The 23,083-nt window shown below is 43.4% G+C and overlaps 4 protein-coding genes and 1 long non-coding RNA gene across 5 annotated transcripts; 3 read left to right on the forward strand and 2 right to left on the reverse strand.

Moving 5' to 3' along the window:
• Nucleotides 1–5,388: 5,388 nt before the first annotated feature.
• On the reverse strand, nt 5,389–6,051 carry LOC129582771 (uncharacterized). The gene is made up of 2 exons (XR_008689684.1): nt 5,884–6,051; nt 5,389–5,812 (listed from the first exon to the last, which is right to left on the reverse strand). It is a non-coding gene; the product is annotated as an uncharacterized LOC129582771 (long non-coding RNA).
• A 453-nt stretch (nt 6,052–6,504) lies between these two features.
• LOC129582763 (uncharacterized) lies at nt 6,505–7,450 on the reverse strand. Its single transcript, XM_055474371.1, has 3 exons — nt 7,090–7,450; nt 6,721–6,999; nt 6,505–6,649 (listed from the first exon to the last, which is right to left on the reverse strand). The coding sequence occupies exons 1-3, from the start codon at nt 7,299–7,301 to the stop codon at nt 6,520–6,522; spliced, it is 621 nt and encodes a 206-aa protein (XP_055330346.1). The 5' UTR covers nt 7,302–7,450; the 3' UTR covers nt 6,505–6,519.
• Nucleotides 7,451–13,408: 5,958 nt separating this feature from the next.
• Nucleotides 13,409–14,815, forward strand: LOC129582819 (TD and POZ domain-containing protein 4-like). The gene is made up of 2 exons (XM_055474432.1): nt 13,409–13,712; nt 14,181–14,815. Exons 1-2 carry the CDS (start codon nt 13,411–13,413, stop codon nt 14,812–14,814), a joined length of 936 nt encoding a protein of 311 aa, XP_055330407.1. The 5' UTR covers nt 13,409–13,410; the 3' UTR covers nt 14,815.
• Nucleotides 14,816–17,109: 2,294 nt separating this feature from the next.
• Nucleotides 17,110–17,643, forward strand: LOC129582841 (speckle-type POZ protein-like). Its single transcript, XM_055474457.1, has one exon. It carries the CDS (start codon nt 17,110–17,112, stop codon nt 17,641–17,643), a length of 534 nt encoding a protein of 177 aa, XP_055330432.1.
• A 1,417-nt stretch (nt 17,644–19,060) lies between these two features.
• LOC129582842 (uncharacterized) lies at nt 19,061–20,479 on the forward strand. Its single transcript, XM_055474458.1, has 2 exons — nt 19,061–19,459; nt 19,840–20,479. Exons 1-2 carry the CDS (start codon nt 19,155–19,157, stop codon nt 20,477–20,479), a joined length of 945 nt encoding a protein of 314 aa, XP_055330433.1. The 5' UTR covers nt 19,061–19,154.
• The last annotated feature ends 2,604 nt before the right edge of the window (nt 20,480–23,083 follow it).

Below are 23,083 nucleotides of genomic sequence, written 5' to 3' on the forward strand. Positions count from 1 at the left end.
CAGCAAAACACCTGCATAACCGACACCTTCGGCGCAACCGGTCCAACAGAAATTCCTCGAATAATCGTACGTCAGTTTACTCTGTAACATCCCATCATGTATTCTTTACTAATGCACCGAGTGCATCGTCAAATTTGCTCCAGGACTTTTCAGTCGCGTTGCCGCTTCCGGCCAGCGTAAAAATAATACCGGCGTTTTTGGAACCTCGCGTTTAACTGCATACTCGTGGCGATTTTTGTTTGCATTTCCTAATTCGGGTACATGCGCGAAAAATTACACTTTCGCACAATCTCAAACACTGTTTTAGTGTCATATGACTCGCTGTGTAGCGAAATGATTCGTTCATTTGTAGGCAGAATCGTGGCCACCTGCTCTGGTTCAAACTAAATTAATATTAAATTGAACCCAATAACTTAAACTGAAAGCTGAAATGAATTACTGTGGCCGGTAAATTTAGCTGACCCCTCCGCCGGTGGCTGGTTCGTAAAAACCACAACTTCGAAGTTCAGTTAACTGAAGTAGAAGTGCCGGCACACTGCCCACGTGCACGGTCAAATTGCTAAGACGCCGGCAATCAGAAAGCAGGCTGCACGGCAAACAAAGACTGTCACGAGAATAAAATCGTCTGCTGGGAAATTATCCGGTCATCTAGCACAACGTTTCGCAATGGTACACGTATCTATACGCATTGCACAATTTGCACTCTTTAACTGTGTCGCATTTATTCTTGACGAGGATGTGACGGTCAGTATACGCTAAATTGCAACCTTGATTCCGATATAAAAATTCTTAATACTATTAGAATTTTCCGCATCGAGACTTTTTTCTGGATAGTTCTCTTCTTTCGCTGCACACTGTTAAACTGAATTAGTTAACACCTGTTCCGTCGAGATGGAGTACAAAGCGCAGGCAGCCACGTCACTGAGGAATTCGAAGAATTTATTGGTGACCTTTCAATACTGCGTTCTCGAGGAGAAAATTTTCCGTAGCTTCACCAAGCCCATGCCTTATCCTCTTGCTATCTATGCATACACCGCCGAATTCTGTGTGAAGAAACAGGAAGATTATCCGGGAATTCCGGCATCCGCGTGGAAGCTGATACTGCTGGTCAGCCGACAGCAGGGAATTCACTCAGCTGAACTGATATGCCGAAATGCTGACGACGAACCCTACGGCCCATTGTTGGAGGCTACTATCAGGTAAACGCGCCTCGCCCCGGATAATTTTGCCCAGTTTTACGTTTCAGTCGCTCGATAGCTACGCGTAAAATTAGCTTTAATAATGCTGAACTATTTAAATTTTAAGGGTATATTTTAAATCAAATTTATCTGCATTTTATCGCAGTTAACCCACACGTTTCGTGAAATATGTTTACTTACTAATAGCCTTACCGCAGCAGCAAAGCCCCTAAAACTGAGAGCGTAAATAAATTTTGCTAAACCTGCTTTCTAATATATTTACAAACCACCTGACCGTTATCACAGCTCTACGTATGTACCGAGAAGACCACGTGTTGTGCATGTTTAAGTCTTTCTAAAAACTCCTGAGACAATGTGACCTGCTCTTCGAAATATGCAAGTAATAAACCCGAGGCCACGTAACGTTTTTCTTTAAATTTATGTACTAGTAATAAACTAGAAAAAACGCGAACTTTGTGCTTGTATACACAATTTGCTTTCTTTTCCATAACAGTCCAACTGCATGCTCCGCTCCGGCTGTGTGGATTACCTGGGAAGCGCAGCAAGACCGCGTTTGCATCAACTCGGATTATCAGTGCTCGGAGTTCGCTCCAAAAGGTAGTCAACCCGCCAAGACGTTGCTCCCCGGGCACCTGTACATCAATCTGTCCTATCGTCTCTCCCGGCCGACCATCGAACGTCGCCTGCTGCCCAACGCCTTCACCGATTGCGCTCTGGTTTCCAACGACGGTCGGCGGTTTTGCGTGCACCGTGCCATTCTGGCCAACCAGTCCTCCGTTTTCCTGTCCCTATTCCAGGACGCCGGTTCCCCGCAGAACGGGGAGTTGTACTTCGTGGATTTGGCAGGCGACATTCTGGATACGGTGGTCAAGTACGTCTATACCCGGGAGATCGAGGGGAAAAACCCGGCGGAATTGCAGGAGTTGTGGCGCGTTGCCAGCAAATACGACCTGGTGGACATGAAGCAGGCTTGTGTGGATCGCTTGTACGACGGCGTCATAAAGTCCGACGTGGACGAATGCTATAGATTCGGTTAGGAAAATGGGCTGCATGTACTGAAGCTAAAGACTGGGTTAATTTACTGTGACGAGCTTTTTCCATCTTCAGGTTCGCTGTTCTCTTTGGATGACATGGTAGATAGGTACTTCACTGTGGAATCCTGAAACATGAGCGGAGTTTCCACCAGAGGATGATCGCTAGTGGTTTTCGTTTTGGAATTTCTCGTCGGTCTTCTGTTCTGAGCTTCTCATAGTTTTTTGCTTTGTTGGATAATTACATCAGAGTGTGAGTCGGGTTAATTTTATAAATGGAAGTGGTTAATTGTCAAGTGGAAAACATCGCGGTTTTTTTGACTTGTACTACTTTCTTCTAATTACTGTGGATAGTATGAACTCTTCGCCGCAGTTATATTGCATTGTCACGTTTTATTGTACTTGTTAGTTAATATTCGAAACCATTATTTTGTGTACTTTATTTTCAATTCGCACAAGCAGAAGCCATTTACATTTAAACTATAAAAACCCCACAATTAAAACAAGTAAAATAACTCTTCTAACTTTCGAGAACATCCAACCGTGCCCAGTACGGAAGCTGCGTTTCCGCGCTGAATTTCCACGCTTATTCGCTGCCACAAATATTCAGTAGCGCGCTTTTCTCCTGTTTGCTCTTTGATACGCCGGCCGACTTCACAGATGAACTGACGGGTACTTCCGCCGCAACTTCCCGTAGTTTCAAAAGACACAGGTTGGAAAAAATACCGATCGGTGAGTTCGGAATAGAGGTTTCGCTTTCGCAGCTCCGCGTCTTCTGCAGCCGATCCCGCTGCTTCTGATGACCCGACAATGTACGAAGTAATAAACGTGTCGCAGTTTTATTGCATACTTGTATGTACCGAGACGTTTTGCATTCTGTTGTACCCGATTTGTGGACTACAAGTACTGTATAAATAAGAGTTTAAAAATTCATGGCAGCAGGGAGCCCATAAACTTGCTGTGCTAAGCATGATCCTGCTGGTTAGGAATGTTTTACTCGGGTGCACGGTTAATAAAGCGTTTGATGTGGCTATTGGGCCGACCGGAAGGATCAAGCATTTCGGCAGCAAGTTTAAGGGATAAACCTTTGGGTCGGAAACTGGTAGCATAAGCAGGTCGAAGCTAAAGTTTCTACCGAGTTAGTTCACGGGTTTCAAAGAAAGTATAGTTTCTTTACGATACAATCGCTGTTGTGAATTTTGTTACCATAAAATATAGCGTCGCCAGATTTTTCACAAAAATGCACTAATCACCGTACCGGCAGAAGGTTTTTCCGGTTTGGACTGCTAGGTTAGCCTTCTAGTCTGTTACGGGTCACTGTCCATCCATGAGCTCTTGGTGAATCTCACTTTGCTGGTTCTTTAGACCTTGGCAATGTGTTTTCAATTCAGCGCATGTTTCCAGCAAAGGCACTGAAAATCAGCCAGTGGCAAGGACAACGACCCAAAGTAGAAACGGCGTCACGTTCATTGTGTTCGCTTTTAACAAGAGTCGTGTTGCCGTTTCTTGCTCTCCAATCTTGTTCCTGTCCTCAATACAGTTTAGCCCACCGAACGCTGTTCGATACCACCGCCTTGTACTTCTGATTACAAACTGAAGTATTTTTACAGATTTCCTAAATACTGTATCTAGTGCATTTTCCGTGCCTGCTTTATATGATTAGCTTAAGATAATTACAGCGATTGCAAAGTTGATAGTGAAACATGCAGCAATCTCTTCTGTACATGTGCAATCGACGGCCGTCAGTCGATTGAGCTGATTAAATTCCTCGAATTTAAGCCGGTTTCAAGGTAGCATATTAAGGTTAATGCAGTAACGTTTATAAGAATCGGCGGCTAAAATATGCTAGACTGACAGTTACCCGAAACAGTGCATTAGGAATCCCAAGTTATCAGTAAATCTCCAAAAAATCTGCGCATATACAGGGTTATCGCGCCAAGTGTGGACAGTTGCGTAAAATAAATTAAGAAATATTCCTGTATATTGTTTTGGCATATGTTTTGATTTTTTCTAGTGTAATTTTTTATTGCGAATTCAGTGATACCAAAACTGATATCTGTTGAAGTGTGCGAAAGGAAACGGGCGGTGCTTAAGGGGAAGGGGTAGCGGTCAATTTTTTAACGTTTATAATGACCCCTCTCAGAAATTCAGTAACGGGTGTTTTCGCGTGACCTTTTTAGTAAACTATCGAGTGCTCTACAAAGTTTTTATTACCGGTTAGCAAAAAATTCTAGCACGATCACTGCTCGTCGTGAGTTCGAAACAGGTTGTGCCTCCCATAGACTTGTATGTTAAAACCTACATTTCGAAGAATGTTGTTGCCTGGATCCCTGGTTGCGTTGGACGAGAGATTAGTGATTTAACGGAAGTCCGAAAGGAACCATTAGAACACCATGTTATTACTTGGGGGGTTCTCAATTGTCCAACATTTTTAAAATAATGCTGATTGCACGTGACTATTTCTCGTTAAGCAGTGCAATTTTTCGGAAAAAAATGAAAGTAAATCTTCGGCTTTTTTCCTGCAGTATAGCTTTTAGAGCGGGAAGATGGCCAACGAAGCTGCTACAGACCAAGATCTATCATATAAAATTAACATAAAAATTTGTGACTTCACTGGTTGCAACTGGGGAATTTTTTGTACTGTCCACACTTGGCCCGATAACCCTGTATATTTTTAGAAAACGCTCGTGCACCACTAAGAAAACCGAAACGAGACTGGAATCATCTGTTTGTCGCGATTTCCACAAAATCCTGGCTGTTTTCCGTGCAGCCTTATACTGAGCAACCGCAAACGGTTACAGTATCAGAATACCTATGCGTGATGAGTACAATCCCCGAACGGGAAAGCATCGAAAAGCGTTTTTATTAGAAATGTTTTGCTTTGGTGCTCACTTTAGTACTAGCATTGTGATAATTATTAAAGCACCTTTCAGAGTAAGCGTTCACAGTGTTTCACAAAACCTAAAGTCAAGACGGATTCGTACATTTTTTGCTGAAATCGGGCAACAATTTAATTAAACATACGAAGATAACAAAACAAAATTTCTGTGCGGAGGACGGCCTCGGACACTGCGAAGAGAAAGCAGGTTTCTGGTTCGCTTGTATTTATCTGTTTGGGCGTATTTCAATACGAATTCGAAACAGAATCATTGCACCGCCAACCGATAGCCATAGACTGTAGTAGCAACGTGGTATTAAGTATTAACAACTGTAAGTTAAATTTGATATTTCATGCTTAATGAGGCGCCGTATTGTCAACAGAACAACAAAAAAAACAACTGTGTACATGTCGGGCGAAAACCGCTCCCATTCGCGTGACAGAATCTCAACCTATTAAATGCACGATTTCTCTTGCGAGTAAAAGAAGATACTGACGCAATGCGTTAATAACTGGTAAAATTTTCTGACAGTTACAACCTACAAATTGAAATGGCTATAAACAATATAACGCCTTAACGCGGGCAATTAGTTTCACGAAGATATCCGGTTCCATCCATCAGAATTCGCCGGCCTTCCTCACCGCACTTTTTTGCAATGGCTGCCGCAGTTCCATTCATGTGTGCCGAGATGTCTGATAGTGCCCTGCAATCAAACATCATAATTATTGTTCTAAAATACATATGGTACGCAGAATGATTTGAAGTGATACCAACCTGCAAGCGTTTTCTTGAGCGGTGGAAGCATTGACGGACTGCTGTACATAAGTCGACTGAGGATTTAGCCTCGGAATTTGTGCTTGAAGATCGATATTCTCCGCGTAACAGTAGTACAAAGCCGGTATATAGTTGTGCACGGGGGCGGCTGAGTCGCAGAGCTTGGCGTTAAATGTAAATGAAGGCGGCTACGTGCATTAAACATACGAAGATAACAAAACAAAATTTCTGTGCGGAGGACGGCCTCGGACACTGCGAAGAGAAAGCAGGTTTCTGGTTCGCTTGTATTTATCTGTTTGGGCGTATTTCAATACGAATTCGAAACAGAATCATTGCACCGCCAACCGATAGCCATAGACTGTAGTAGCAACGTGGTATTAAGTATTAACAACTGTAAGTTAAATTTGATATTTCATGCTTAATGAGGCGCCGTATTGTCAACAGAACAACAAAAAAAACAACTGTGTACATGTCGGGCGAAAACCGCTCCCATTCGCGTGACAGAATCTCAAACTAGTAAATGCAGGATTTCTCTTGCGCAGTAAAGAAGATACTGACGCAATGCGTTAATAACTGGTAAAATTCTACTGACAGTTACAACCTACAAATTGAAATGGCTATAAACAATATAACGCCTTAATGCGGGCAATTAGTTTCACGAAGATATCCGGTTCCATCCATCAGAATTCGCCGGCCTTCCTCACCGCACTTTTTTGCAATGGCTGCCGCAGTTCCATTCATGTGTGCCGAGATGTCTGATAGTGCCCTGCAATCAAACATCATAATTATTGTTCTAAAATACATATGGTACGCAGAATGATTTGAAGTGATACCAACCTGCAAGCGTTTTCTTGAGCGGTGGAAGCATTGACGGACTGCTGTACATAAGTCGACTGAGGATTTAGCCTCGGAATTTGTGCTTGAAGATCGATATTCTCCGCGTAACAGTAGTACAAAGCCGGTATATAGTTGTGCACGGGGGCGGCTGAGTCGCAGAGCTTGGCGTTAAATGTCAGCCATGTGGCCATGAACTGGTCGTTTCCAGAAACGGACAGCGGCTGTCTAGGACAATCCTGGGTCAAAGCGTTTAAACATTGCGCGGATTCCTGCATGAAGCTGCAAAAATCCGATTAAAAGTTTGTTTTCAAATTTTGTTAGGGTTATTTGATAGCTTAGCAGTCGGTCAGTTTTCGTTATCCACCTTACCGACAAATCACTTTCTCGGTTCGAGCTGTCTGATCAGCCTTGTCATCCGCTATTGGCCATTCAGTCACCATAAGCTGCTGGTTAAGGTCGCCAAGCTTATTTTGCAGTGTTTCGCAACGTATCGCCAAAGCGTCGCATGTTTCATTTACTGGCAATGAAAAACTTCCATTAGTTAAGACAAGGGCACACAGTAGAAACGGTGCTATGTGCATTCTGCCTGTTTTTGACCAGTGCCGACTTCCTTCTTGATTCAGTCCGGAAAGAAGTTTAACTGACAGGTATCTCTTCTACACCGCTTCTATAGCTCTGAACTCCGACTGCAATAGTTTGACCAGAGTTTCCTTTAGTAATGGGTCTAGAGCGTTTTCTGTCCCGGCTTTTAATGGGTACTTTTACTACCCAGTAGAACGATTGCAACGTCGATAAACTTATAATCGCTGCAATCTTTTTTGTGCAACAGGCCTTGCCGATCCGGCGAGTTGATAAAATTCGAAGAAGTTAAAAGTTAATTCGGCTTAGCAGGTTACAGAAGGTTTATACATGGATGAGCGTTAAAGAAAAGCAGCTTTATATTATGCTGAACTCGCGTTTACCGCGACTTTGCATTTTTGCATTAGGTATCCTGATTCACCAAGTAACTGTACGTATGCATGTAGGAATAAACGCATAAATTATTTCTAGTTAAGCGGTAGAGTCAGCGCTACCGGAGAAGCCGAATTGCGATTTGAATCATCGGTCACGAATCCCCCAAAGTTTAGCCTACCTACCGATTACCCTTTCGATTTCAAATTTTGCACGTAAATGCTCATTTGACAATTGACATACTCAAAGCTTTCTCGCGCTTGTACGAGGTCGCGGTGAATGTGAACGGCCACCGAGTTAGTAATTGCTAAGGGTATATTTCCGCTTACTAGTACTCCTACTTACCTACCTACTTTTTGCCTTACTTACTTACTTACGTACTTACTTACTTACTTACTTACTTCCCTTGATCATGATACTCCCCATGGTGGAATCCAGTGGTAAATGATCAGCATGTATTTGTACATGTCTTTTTCGGGATCTGCGGCGGCCACGGGTATAAAGCGTTTTACACTGTTACAGAAAGTGTAGTAAAGGTTTCCGGCTTGTAACGCTGCAGTGCTGCTATGAATTTATTAATTGCAGAACCCGAATGTTGCACCATCATAAGCAGAATCACGCTCCCGCGCGGCATTGGATAATGTAGCTTAGAGTCATTTAACTGTACGCCGGCTAGTATCGGAAATTCGACTCGGTGTCTGTATGATAAGCAGGATCTACGTCGGAATCGTACCCGTCGAGTTCTTCGTAATTTTCCATTTATTACAGCTGCATTAAAAAAATACTGCAAAATACTTAATAATTTGTTTCTCTATTTTCTTCGCACGATGTCAAAGTAGTTATTGGAAGTGGCTAGTTTTCGCTGTACAAAAACAAATTTATTACAATTTGGCAAATGCTATGTGCACTTTGCACAAACTGTGAGCAAATACAGTACTGTGTGCGCTGTTCTCGCACTGATTCCGTACAGACAATCGCATTGTAGTTTTTTCAATACCGCACATTAAGTAGCTGCAACGCAAATTACAGACTGTTATTGTTTGACTGAAGGAAATTATTCGTCATATTTAGGCCAGAAATAAAGGAAGAAATGTACATTTTAGTAGTGACTTGGCGTCATTGCTTAACCCTGTGTAATTTCATTGTGATAAAATTAAGCTGTGGCCGTGGGGATATAGTTTACTTTATACATTTTTACAAACACACGCTTCACAACAAGGAATTATGTTATAACTTCGGTTGGTGACAAAAACAATATTTCGGGAAAAAGTACTGAATAATCCAGCGACATTTATGTATGAGCATTTGTTGTCACGTTGGTTGGTACCGGTTCAAGATCTTCGGCAGTTCCCAGCCGGCGATCGCCCAGAAGTTTGACACGGCCGCGAAATTGATAACGATGCATTTAAGCAGATCCCCTTTAGGCTTAAGCCTTCCCATCATTCAAATTATAAACCATACTTTCCACTGTGTTCCCAGTTTTAGCCAATGGCTATAATATTTATAATTTCCATGATTTATGTTGATGATGGCACAAATCCGTAAACAAAACAGCAGCGGAATTTTAATTTTGCAGATATTTTCCGGTAATAACTTTGGTCGAAGAACAGAATGAGGACAATTTTTTCTTCACGGCTGCAGTTAAATGATTCAACTCCAGAAATTAATTGTAAACATAAATCGTGTAAACATAAATTACGTATAATAGAAGTGAAATTCTACCGAATGCAATTCTGTGGAAATCTTCTTTTTTGATACCCTTCTGGCGAATGCAGTTCCCTGGTGAATTCAGCCAATTAATGAAATAATGCGACCGAGTATAATTGACGGCACTGGCTCAAAATTGATACGAATCGACGAAAGCAGTAGAAACGACGGTATAAGGAGGTCAAATGGCTCACGCCCGCAAACAGAGAGCGAGGCAAACAAAGGAGTCACGAGAAGCCATCCGGTTATCCGGCACAGCGCAATAAATTCGTTACACTCTTGCCTCGTTGCAGTCATTTAATTTGTTGGCTATTGTTCTACTGCAAAACGGACATACGAAATGCCATATCTGCGCAATAGCAACAGTGGTTCCGATATAACAGTGCTATCAGGCTCTGCCACGCTACCACAGACATCAATTTTTTATTTTTGAACTCTCTGGTTTTCTGTGGCGTGCTAAGACACTTCAAGATGAATCTCGGTAATGAGTTCAGCAAGTACACAGCCCCAGCTGCCACGTCGGTCAGGACTTCGAAGGACTTGTTGGTGACCTTTCAGTATTTCCTTATGAAGGAGAAAATTGCCAGTTCGACGAACTTCAGAGGCTTTAATTACGCGGACAATGCCAAGGAGTACACGGCTAATTTTACTGTGGAGAAGCAGGGTGACTATCCGGAAATCCCGGCATCCGCGTGGGTACTTTCACTGATGGCCAGCCCGAAGCATGGCATTCATTCGGCTGAAATGTATCTGGAGCGCCGCAACACCCCTGACGAACCTTACGGACCACTGGTGGACGTTACCATTAGGTACTTGGCACCTAATTTGATCCAAGAATATAAGTTTTCTAGTAGATCTGTCAACTATGTAACCGCTGATGTATGCGTTTAATCAAACAGCTCTTGGTAAAATTAAATTATTTTAAATTTTTATGCAGGTAAGTGACAACTGGTTCATTTTGTCGAAGTTCATTTCGTCGAATTTCGTCGTACTGTTTTAACGCAGCATAATTTAAAAGCCGATAGGCTGGTCGCTTTAACACAGTTTATCCAACGTAAAGAGGCAATCTTGTACAAAATCTGAAGACCCGATAACCTTTATTTACAAACCTGTCTTTGTTCTACGCACAGCCCAACGGCCTCCTCAGTTCCGGCTGTCTGGTTTTTCTGTGATCCGCACGCATTCTTGGGATACCGTGTCGGGATCAACAATGATTATTGCTTCTCTGAATCTGCGCCGCGAACTGGTATACCCAAGCAGACGTTACTGCCGGGCAGCCTGTATGTCAACCTGACCTACCGTCTTTCCCGTCCCACCATCGAACGCCGCCTGCTGCCCAAAGCCTTCACCGACTGCACTCTGGTTTCCAACGACGGACACCGGTTTCCCGTGCATCGTGCGGTTCTGGCCAACCAGTCCTCCGTTTTCCTGTCCATGTTCCAGGGCGCCAGTGCCCCGTTGACCGGGGAGCTATATTTCGTCGATCTCAGCGGCGACATCCTGGAGGCCGTGGTCAAGTACGTGTACACCCGGCAGATTGAGGGCAAACAACGGAAGGAAGTGCAAGAGCTGTGGCGCGTGGCCGGCAAGTATGACCTGGTGGATTTGAAGCAGGCCTGCGAAGACCGCCTGTTTAATGATGTCAACGAACGCGAACTGATCAGCTATTATAAATTCGCTCGGGATAATGGCTTGCATGAAATGAAGCTGAAGGCGGAGTTGATCTACTGTGAGAAACGCGTTATGGAGTCGCCACCGAAAGGACTTGGTTGGTGCAAGCATGTTACTTTGGATTTAATGGCGAATATTGTGTTGGTAAACCCTGAAATCCAAGAAGTTGTTATGACTGATTAGGTTCTGAAAATTGCTTATCAACTTCATATTTTCATAGTGGAAGTAAACGCCCGAGCATTCCTGCCGGCCTTTTTAATTTGGTAAAAGTTTATGGATTTCAAAGTGGAAATCTTTGCGAACTCTTTTGTTAGTGTCAAATGACTTTTTTTTAATACCGTAGAGATTCTGTAACTGCTTAGCAAAACGGTATTGGCACTGATAAATCTCGGGCATAGAAAGCAACGAGACTACGAGATCGCTGTGTGAATGCTATTTTAGCTTCTGCATAACTTGCGGGGAAAAGAACTGGCTCATAATTAAGAAATGTTCGTTTCACTTCAGGGCTCGTAGATTTAGGATAACTTCGTAATGATCTGACCTGAACTTTATGATTTCGGCAGGAACTTTAACAACCACGTCAGTGCGTCGCAAATTGTCAGTTATACGGTATACAGCAAACATTCAGTTATATTCTGTACACTAAATATACAATAGTTAAATTCTGATACCGCCATTAACCACAAAATGTTTGCAAATACAATCGGTCTCTGCGATTTCCGTTATGAGAAAACATAAAAAATAACGGTCGAGAAAATTGGTAAAAGTATGCTACTTAACAGTTTACTTCACCTTTATTTTCTGTGCTTTCAAATTCATTCTATCATTTGATTTTTAATTTAAATATTGAGAAGTGGCGATACAAATTAGGCAAGCGAAGCAGATTGTGGAGTGCTCTTGCGGTTGCGCAGAATGAACTGATAACACATTTAGACATAATAACGAAACATTTTGGTAATAGTTACTGTGCTATACGAGTATGGATAATTTTTGAACTACGGTATTTGAACAAAACACGCTTATGCATCTGAAAGTGCGGTTGAGCAGCGCGTGCACTGAAGGTATGGCATCCTTGAACCTTCCTCCGGGGAGCAAACTGTTGGCATGCGTGAGTACGAAACTGTAGCGGAAATCCAAACATTTCCAAAGCACAAGATTTCCGCTCTATGTGTCTATAAAGAAAACTTGGCAATTACACTGACCAGAGAAGATTGCCATATTGACAATTTGACACGTTTGCACCACAATAATCATTCCGCGGAAAAAATAGCTAGATTTTTTTAGCTCTCGTTGGAGTGCGCAGAGTAATTTAAATGCATACTGACGTTGTCTGTTGAACTGGAATTACGTGTATCACCTAAATTAAATTACAGAGCAGTGTAGCGTACCAAAGACTGAAAAGCATGAAATTGTATAACTGTGGATAGTCGTGTGTTTGTCGTGTGGCTTTATTTCTTGCTTCCTACAAGCTGTTTCATCCGGCATAAAAGATGCGACATATATTACAGAAAAGTGTCGCCAGTTATTGCGAAAAGCAAATTTTCTGGCTGTACATTGTGTGGCTTATAATACAGATTCTGGCAGGCAATTACGCATAATGAGAAACAAGAAACAGTAGCTGCTACCGCTAATTAACGGACGCGATACTAGCCACTTCTGCACGCTAGAAGATGGCTTTTCGTAGGTTTTAGCGTATGAAGATGGCTAATATCGGGTTTGTTAATCACTGTTAGCAATTATTATTTCCTACTCCACATGATTCGAAAGCGGCTTTTTTGCACTGTTTATGGATACAGCCATTACACCGTATCTTTGAAAAACGATATGTAAATAACAAGAATTTTTTAAAAAGTAACAATCGGGATGCGCGCCAGTTCGTATTGTTTGTGATCGGGTCAAGCAGGGAAAGTGGCGGGCAACATGTCCCATAGCATTTCGCACGTGGCAGGACTAAAAGGCGGTCTGCCTCACCCACAAATTTTAATGAGTTGCCTATTCTGTACCTGTCTATTGTTTTTGAACTAGGCCTTCACGTGCTGTGACCAGATGATCTGTGTGCGTTACTTATGAACGCGGCGCAAACAGTGAAACAACTGTAAAAAGATTTTAGGCGGTTGACCCGGATACCACATCGAATCGCGACGACAGTTAAGTAATCGCACGCGGTAGCGGATTTCTGCAAGATGCACGCAAAACCACTCGTTATTTCTGTTATAAAAGGCCTGACAGCGGTGCACACTGCACATCCGTTTCTGCTAGATAAATTTTTCAAAATCCTCGCTCGCTAGTATAGTTCACTTTGTAAACTTGTTTGAACCGTCGTTTTTCTCAAGAAATTTCGCAGTTCTTACACGTGCAACCATGTCGCTCCAAGGCCGAAAATCGCAGTTCCTTCTGCAGTATAAATTAGCCACGGATACCTTCGTCATGACTGAGGAGTTCGTCGACAACGGCAACGGTACCAAGAGCACCTACGTGAAAACGCGCCGCTTCACTTCCCCGGAGTTTAAAGTGGAAGCACAGCCAGACTATCCGGAGATTCCCACATCACGATGGACGCTCGCCCTTGAAGTCGACCAGCAAAAGCATACCGTCAAGTCCACACTGACAAACGTGGATTTCACCGCGAGTCCCCACGGCGTTCTGGTGCAGTACAGCGTTAGGTATGGTCACCGGCATTATGAACATTTTTCCCTGTTTTATTAATGGTACCGAACCTATGTACTGTGCAAATCAATAAATATAACTGACCATATAACCACTCGTATGCGACTGACGTTTGGTAGAAAATGGACGTATGGAATTTTGAAACCTTGGATAACGATGTGACCTTTTGATGGAAATATTCTTTTTGCTGAATTTATATCTCTTCTTTGGGTTTCACTCTTCCAGAATTGCATTATATGACTCAATCACCCTTTATCATTATAAAAACGGAAAAATATGTGTAAGTACGAATAGCTAAATTTTTGATAGACATTTTCTGCCCGTTTCCGCGCACACTTCTATAAAACACTGATTATGGTTTCCGATTCTTATCATCGAATGCAACACTTTAATTTAAGACTTGCACTACTATAATCAATCTGCCACCATCAGCTGCAATTTATTAACGGCAGTTTTCATTACAGCTCAAGCGCCACGGCCTACACCATCTGGCTACCGCCAGCGGGAGCGGAACCGGCGGAATATCTTCATGTGGATTCCGCGTGGCCGTTTGTTGGCGAACTGCTGTGCGATGCCAATACCAGCGGGGACCGTTACTACGGTGCACATCAAACCCACCGTCCAAATCGAACCGTGTACCTGACACTGGCCTTCCAGATCAACCGCGGACCGACGGATCTGATGCCCATCTTGGACGCCGGCCAGTTCACCGACTGCACGCTGATCTCCAGCGATGGACGGACCTTCTCGGCGCACCGTGCTATCCTGGCGGCCGTGTCACCCATCTTCATGGAACTTTTTGAGAAACAGGGAGACCATCCGCCCAGCCACTTTCTGATCGACCTCACCGGGGAGCTCTTGGAGACGCTGCTGCAGTACGTGTACGATCGGATGCCGATGAAGTTGGCCGGACGACTGGAGGAGTTCTGGGCGGTGGCGGAGCAGTTCGAGATGACGGCGCTGCAGTGTGCCTGTGAGGATATGATGATGGCGGATGTTGGGAGGGAGAACGCGATGAAGTACTTTGATTTTGCGCGGGAACGTGGACTGGAGCATCTGCAGCGGAAGGCGGCTACGTGCATTGCTAGCGACCAGTAAAGATGCCAGCAGGATCGACCTATTCTGATATTTGGTAATATTAGCATGTACATTCCATACTTGTTGTTTGCGCCTGCCTACCTTACCTACCAAAAAATAATCCGACTTTGCGCTAGTGAGCGTAGTCACTAGTTTTCTGGGTTTTTTTTACTTTCTCATTTTCTGTAGCTGACACGTTTACTGGGTGACGAATGTGACACTTGTCGAAATAATATTGGCATCAGTTAAATTACCTGAAAATCCGAATGTTGTCCATGCTTGTATCCTTGGATGCCTTGACATTAGCAATACAAGCGCTATTTTGAAATTACCCATTCAACGTCGTCTTTGACATCACTGACGCAGCTTCGCGTAGTGGGTCAAAAAGTGTCTCTTAATTTCGCGATAATACAGTACTAAGTAAGTACTTTTACATATATGTATGATACAAATAAGGTTTCAACTACTAGTGCTTGCTTGCCCGGACAGCGAAATTTAATTCTAACGTCAATCTAACGTCGTTCAGGCGATTCAGCTGCCATAAAGGCAACAGTTCAATTTTACCACATTAAATTTACCTGTCAGTCCAAAGCGGCACGATTTTGGAACCTCCTTCCATGAAAAAAGCCGCTGGTATGCGTGAGTGAGAACTTGTGGGCGGAAATCCTCACAATTGCAAAGCATCGCATATCCGCTCTAACTGTGTACCACAAACTTTGGAGTTACATTGACAGTAGCAGATCTGCCATATTAACGAACAGTGAACACCTTCACCCAGGATTCCAGGAACCATATTCCGTCGTGAAAATTGCTAGATTTAAATAGCTGTAGCTAATCTAAGCTAATCTAATCTAATTATTTGTAGCTAATCGGTATTTGGTTTTCGTAGTTTTACTCTGGAGCGCGCAAACAGTAATTTAATTACATACATACTTCTATTATTAATCTTTCCTGCTGAGTTAAAACTAAAGAGACGGAAAACAGTACCACTATAGTTTCAAAGCTGTTAACTGCCATAAAGCGTGTTTCACGCGTGGGTCTTTTGCCGGCGAAGATTTATTTCTTCTTTCTACTCGCCGTTACCGGGTTAAAAAGACACAGATATCGATATAACGAAACAAAATTTCGTGAATTCTTCTGGAAAAACAAATCTTTGTGACTGCATGCGGTATGGCATATCTTGCCGACAGCTAGGTCATCCTGTTCTGTGACTTGGTCTTCAGTGTGAGCTCTTCAGACACCCGAAACAGCTGTGGGAGGTTAGCGGCGGTTGACCCGGATACCAGGCCAAAAAATCAATATAGCACGGTAGCGGATTTCTACAAGATACGCGCAATGCGATCCCGCGCACGTATTCGTTCGTTCTATCTGTTATAAAAGGGCTGACAGCGGTGCACACCGCTCGCCTGTTTCTGCTAGATAAATGTTTTTAAATCTCGCTCACTAGAAAACTTGTATCGTTGTGGTCGTTTTGTTCAAATCCTCGTTTTTTACAGTAATTGCGTACTTTCTGATACGTGAAACCATGTCGCTCCAGGGCCGGAAATCCCAGCTCCTTCTGCAGTACAAATTAGCCACGGACACCTTTGCCATGACCGGGAGTGAAAGAGGAAACCGGCACAGGCGCCACCAAAAGTTCCTACGTGAAGGCACGCCGCTACACGTCTCCGGAGTTTACCGTGGAAGCACAGGCGGACTATCCGGAGATTCCCGCATCCCGATGGACACTCGTCCTTGAGGTCGACTTGCGCAAGTACACTGTGAAGTCCACACTGACAAACGTGGATTTCACCGCGGGTTTCCACGGTGTTCTGGTGCAGTACAGCGTTAGGTAAGGGCGCAGCTATATGAAAGCGCAGCTATATGAAATAATGTTTTGCTGTTATTTTAATAGTTCCAATAGGATACTTGTGCGTACTGTAACTTTAAATAACGACATGACTTTTAATGAATATGTTAGTTGCGCTCTGCAATTCAAATTAAATAGTGCTAAAATTATGGAGTACAATACAATGTCATGTAAAGCTATGGGATAATACATATGTAATATAATATTGTATTATGGAAGACAATATTGTGTTAAGTATGCGAAGTTATATAATATTATGAAATTATAAAATATTGTGTTATGGAATACAATATTATGTAACGTTGGTATTTGCTGGTACCATTCCGAAAACCAGATAAGGTTGACGGCATTTTTCATTGCAGTTCAAGCGCCAATGCCTATACTATCTGGCTGCCGCCAGCGGAGCGGAACCCCAGCCTGCAGAGTATCGCCATGTAGATTCCGCTTGGCCGTTTCTCGGCGAACTGATGTGCGACGCCAATGCCAACGGGGAGCGATGCATCGGTGCATGGAACAGTGTGCGTCCGGGTCGGACCGTGTACCTGACACTGGCCTTCGAGATCAACCGCGGACCGACGGATCTGACGCCCATCTTGGACGCCGGCCAGTTTACCGACTGCACGCTGATCTCCAGCGATGGACGCACCTTCTCGGCGCACCGTGCTATCCTGGCGGCCGTGTCACCCATCTTCATGGAACTTTTTGAGAAACAGGGAGACCATCCGCCCAGCCACTTTCTGATCGACCTCACCGGGGAGCTCTTGGAGACGCTGCTGCAGTACGTGTACGATCGGATGCCGATGAAGTTGGCCGGACGACTGGAGGAGTTCTGGGCGGTGGCGGAGCAGTTCGAGATGACGGCGCTGCAGTGTGCCTGTGAGGATATGATGATGGCGGATGTTGGGAGGGAGAACGCGATGAAGTACTTTGATTTTGCGCGGGAACGTGGACTGGAGCATCTGCAGCGGAAGGCGGCTACGTGCATTGCTAGCGACCAGTAAAGATGCCAGCAGGATCGACCTATTCTGATATTTGGTAATATTAGCACATGTACATTCCACTTGTTGTTTGCGCCTGCCTACCTTACCTACCAAAAAATAATCCGACTTTGCGCTAGTGAGCGTAGTCACTAGTTTTCTGGGTTTTTTTTACTTTCTCATTTTCTGTAGCTGACACGTTTACTGGGTGACGAATGTGACACTTGTCGAAATAATATTGGCATCAGTTAAATTACCTGAAAATCCGAATGTTGTCCATGCTTGTATCCTTGGATGCCTTGACATTAGCAATACAAGCGCTATTTTGAAATTACCCATTCAACGTCGTCTTCTTTGACATCACTGACGCAGCTTCGCGTAGTGGGTCAAAAAGTGTCTCTTAATTTCGCGATAATACAGTACTAAGTAAGTACTTTTACATATATGTATGATACAAATAAGGTTTCAACTACTAGTGCTTGCTTGCCTGGACAGCGAAATTTAATTCTAACGTCAATCTAACGTCGTTCAGGCGATTCAGCTGCCATAAAGGCAACAGTTCAATTTTACCACATTAAATTTACCTGTCAGTCCAAAGCGGCACGATTTTGGAACCTCCTTCCATGAAAAAGCCCGTTAGTATGCGTGAGTGAGAACTTGCGGCGGAAATCCGCACAATTGCAAAGCATCGCATATCCGCTCTAACTGTGTACCACAAACTTTGGAGTTACATTGACAGTAGCAGATCTGCCATATTAACGAACAGTGAACACCTTCACCCAGGATTCCAGGAACCATATTCCGTCGTGAAAATTGCTAGATTTAAATAGCTGTAGCTAATCTAAGCTAATCTAATCTAATTATTTGTAGCTAATCGGTATTTGGTTTTCGTAGTTTTACTCTGGAGCGCGCAAACAGTAATTTAATTACATACATACTTCTATTATTAATCTTTCCTGCTGAGTTAAAACTAAAGAGACGGAAAACAGTACCACTATAGTTTCAAAGCTGTTAACTGCCATAAAGCGTGTTTCACGCGTGGGTCTTTTGCCGGCGAAGATTTATTTCTTCTTTCTACTCGCCGTTACCGGGTTAAAAAAAGACACAGATATCGATATAACGAAACAAAATTTCGTGAATTCTTCTGGAAAAACAAATCTTTGTGACTGCATGCGGTATGGCATATCTTGCCGACAGCTAGGTCATCCTGTTCTGTGACTTGGTCTTCAGTGTGAGCTCTTCAGACACCCGAAACAGCTGTGGGGAGGTTAGCGGCGGTTGACCCGGATACCAGGCCAAAAAATCAATATAGCACGGTAGCGGATTTCTACAAGATACGCGCAATGCGATCCCGCGCACGTATTCGTTCGTTCTATCTGTTATAAAAGGGCTGACAGCGGTGCACACCGCTCGCCTGTTTCTGCTAGATAAATGTTTTTAAATCTCGCTCACTAGAAAAACTTGTATCGTTGTGGTCGTTTTGTTCAAATCCTCGTTTTTTTACAGTAATTGCGTACTTTCTGATACGTGAAACCATGTCGCTCCAGGGCCGGAAATCCCAGCTCCTTCTGCAGTACAAATTAGCCACGGACACCTTTGCCATGACCGAGGTGAAAGAGGAAACCGGCACAGGCGCCACCAAAAGTTCCTACGTGAAGGCACGCCGCTACACGTCTCCGGAGTTTACCGTGGAAGCACAGGCGGACTATCCGGAGATTCCCGCATCCCGATGGACACTCGTCCTTGAGGTCGACTTGCGCAAGTACACTGTGAAGTCCACACTGACAAACGTGGATTTCACCGCGGGTTTCCACGGTGTTCTGGTGCAGTACAGCGTTAGGTAAGGGCGCAGCTATATGAAAGCGCAGCTATATGAAATAATGTTTTGCTGTTATTTTAATAGTTCCAATAGGATACTTGTGCGTACTGTAACTTTAAATAACGACATGACTTTTAATGAATATGTTAGTTGCGCTCTGCAATTCAAATTAAATAGTGCTAAAATTATGGAGTACAATACAATGTCATGTAAAGCTATGGGATAATACATATGTAATATAATATTGTATTATGGAAGACAATATTGTGTTAAGTATGCGAAGTTATATAATATTATGAAATTATAAAATATTGTGTTATGGAATACAATATTATGTAACGTTGGTATTTGCTGGTACCATTCCGAAAACCAGATAAGGTTGACGGCATTTTTCATTGCAGTTCAAGCGCCAATGCCTATACTATCTGGCTGCCGCCAGCGGGAGCGGAACCCCAGCCTGCAGAGTATCGCCATGTAGATTCCGCTTGGCCGTTTCTCGGCGAACTGATGTGCGACGCCAATGCCAACGGGGAGCGATGCATCGGTGCATGGAACAGTGTGCGTCCGGGTCGGACCGTGTACCTGACACTGGCCTTCGAGATCAACCGCGGACCGACGGATCTGACGCCCATCTTGGACGCCGGCCAGTTTACCGACTGCACGCTGATCTCCAGCGATGGACGCACCTTCTCGGCGCATCGTGCGATCCTGGCGGCTGTGTCACCCGTTTTCATGGTGCTGTTTGAGAATCAAGGGGACCACCCGCCCAGCCACTATCTGATCGACCTCACCGGGGAGCTCCTGGAGACCCTGCTGCAGTACGTGCACGATCGGATGCCGATGAAATTGGCCGGGCGACTGGAGGAATTCTGGGCGGTGGCGGAGCAGTTCGAGATGACGGCGCTGCAGTGTGCCTGTGAGGATATGATGATGGCGGATGTGGGGAAGGAAAACGCGATGAAGTACTTTGATTTTGCGCGGGAACGTGGACTGGAGCATCTGCAGCGGAAGGCGGCGACGTGCATTGCTAGCGACCTGTAAAGATGCCGGCAGGATCGACGTATTCCGATATTTGTTAATATCGACCCATTCAGCTTGTTGGTTGTGCGTCCGCCTTTCTTATATTATACAAGTATCGATAAAATAATCTAACCTTGAACTAGCGAGCCTAGTAATAACTAGTTTTCTGGTTTTTTTTACTTTCTCATTTTCTGTAGCGGACACGTTACTGGTTGATAAATATGACATTTATCGAACTAACATCAATTAAATTATCTAAATCTGTGAATGTTGTTGATGCTTGTATCTTTGGATGACTTGACAATATCTATACAAGCGCTTTTTTGTAAAATAAAATGCGGTTTGGGACTTGTGTATTACAGCACGAATAATCCAATTATTTGCGGCGTTTTCATTAGCCCAGTAATACAGGAAGTAAATAATTACTGATGCGGTAAATGCATTCTACCGCAGCGCATTCCGGTGAAAATATCTTCCATCTGCAGTAATTTTTGCGCGCTGTCATCCCGCTAGTTCTGAAATTCCGTTTGCACGAACGTATAAACTCCTGTGCCTCTTGTTTAAAATCCCGGCGACTACGCATTCTCACGGGTCACTGCAATGTCGCCTTCAGTTGCTGGTTCATCTTTTATGATTTATCGTCTTAGCGGGACACCAACAGCCCTGATTAAGCTGATGGGATTGAGCGGGGTGGCACTGTGGGAAATAAGAAACCCAACCGAATTCATTGTTCCTACTTGCAGCCAAGTGTGCAAAAATATAGATAGTTATTACGAAGGATTTGTAGGAGAGACTTTAAACATCAATCGTCGATTCAAAAAAAACTTTACTGCACCCGACAGAATTTTCGGCTCAGGCTCTCGGACCAGTTGATCGATACATTTTTGTCGCTTGTGTGCCAAAATAAACATTACACACAATCTCAGAATTAGGTAGTGTATCCTGCACAACGTTTTTATGGTATGCGACAGTTTTGTGGGATGCTCATAGTCAGTAGCGCCAAACACTGATTTTGCAGTGTTGCAATGTGTATCACAAAATATTACGAAAACGTAACGGCAATGCGAAGTTCCCTGGCACGTTTCCTGGCAAGTAGTTTCTTTCAAGCGTAAATACGGATAGGATCACTTTCCCTGTAATCTAAGAAATTTGCCGTGTCCAGAGGTCCAAAAATCTGAGGTTTAAAATTTTATAAAGCTGATCATGAGTTGTAAGGTGTTAATTTGAAACGTAATATAAGTGTAGCGTCTTATATACTATGAGTAAATCTATAGTATGTAGAATGATTTTGGATACTACGGGTATGCATTGCATTTACCCGATCAAAGGGTTGGATCTAGCCGCTACCAGCAATAACTATTCCTCAAAATTGCGGTCCATGGTATTTCTTGCGGTCATTTAGTTGAATTTTTTTCGATGTGCATAAAGCGGTTTCTAGAGGGACAAATTAAAACTCTCCAGCGTGCCGAACAATCTGCATTTCTGTACTCCGTATGTAGTATTTATGGATATCAAGTCATGGTTAAATACGAATACTGATCGTCTTGCTAATGCCAAAAGCGCAGTGACCTATCTTAGGAAAATCTGTTGACGGAGTTAGTTTAATAATTCAGATACGTTACAGTTTGTATGATGACTTCTGATTGAGAAGTACAATTAACAACGTGCAGCCTCTCTCGATAAGCGGGTTGGGTTCAGCTGATCTTATGCATAGGTAATGCAGCATTCGCCTACGCAACTATCCATACATGTCCCTAATCCTGTCGTGTAGCAGCAGCTCGTTAAAAATCTTGCTGCTGGCATACCAGTAATTGCCGCTTATCTTTACCCTACAGTTAAAGGTCACCCTGATAATTAACTTCCTGACGCGATGCTACTTGGAAATTTCCTTTCCCGTTAGGGATAAATTGTTTTCGGGGAATGCAGTTAATTAACGGTCGTTTTATCGCGCCCTAGTGGCGTCATTGCATTATGTTGCTGAATACACTTGTCGCATCAATTAAGACACCGTAATTGAAACTGACTGCGAGGAGACAATAATAACTTGTTGAAATGAGCGGAAGCTGCCGTTTTATGGTGACAAAAGTCAAAACATCAAATGGATGGAACTCTTATATAATGTTGTTCTTTCACAAAAATGCTTTTTCATGGCTCCTTTTGACTAAACTTTTATATCGTTGTGTCTTCTTCGGACGTCTTGCAGACGTCTTGCTGTCCACGTATACATCAGTACGTAAATTGGGAGTAATTTGACGTCTTCCTTGCGATTGCACTTCGTTTTTGTATCGTCGATTCGCGTTTCTGAACTTCACAGTTTCTGTTAAACGGAGGAGCGCCCTTCACCGGACAACAGTAATTATTTTTTTCAGGTATGAAAATGCTATATAATTTGCTGTAATTGTTATAATATTTAAATCTCAATTAAAAGTTTTTCTGTGCGCGCGCGTTTTTCTGTGCGCGAATTTGGACTGATGCATTAGCACTTTTTCGATTTAAGTTATTCTCCCGTTGTCCGCCGTGTGCGTTATTTTCGAGCTTACCTATAGACGTCCAACAAATAAAATATTTATCTGTTTAATTTCGGTAAAATAATCTTTCCTGCCAATGACCGGCATTAATTATTAT

Source organism: Paramacrobiotus metropolitanus, unplaced genomic scaffold, assembly GCF_019649055.1.
Source record: "Paramacrobiotus metropolitanus isolate TYO unplaced genomic scaffold, Prichtersi_v1.0 Parri_scaffold0000008, whole genome shotgun sequence".
Classification (NCBI taxonomy): domain Eukaryota; kingdom Metazoa; phylum Tardigrada; class Eutardigrada; order Parachela; family Macrobiotidae; genus Paramacrobiotus; species Paramacrobiotus metropolitanus.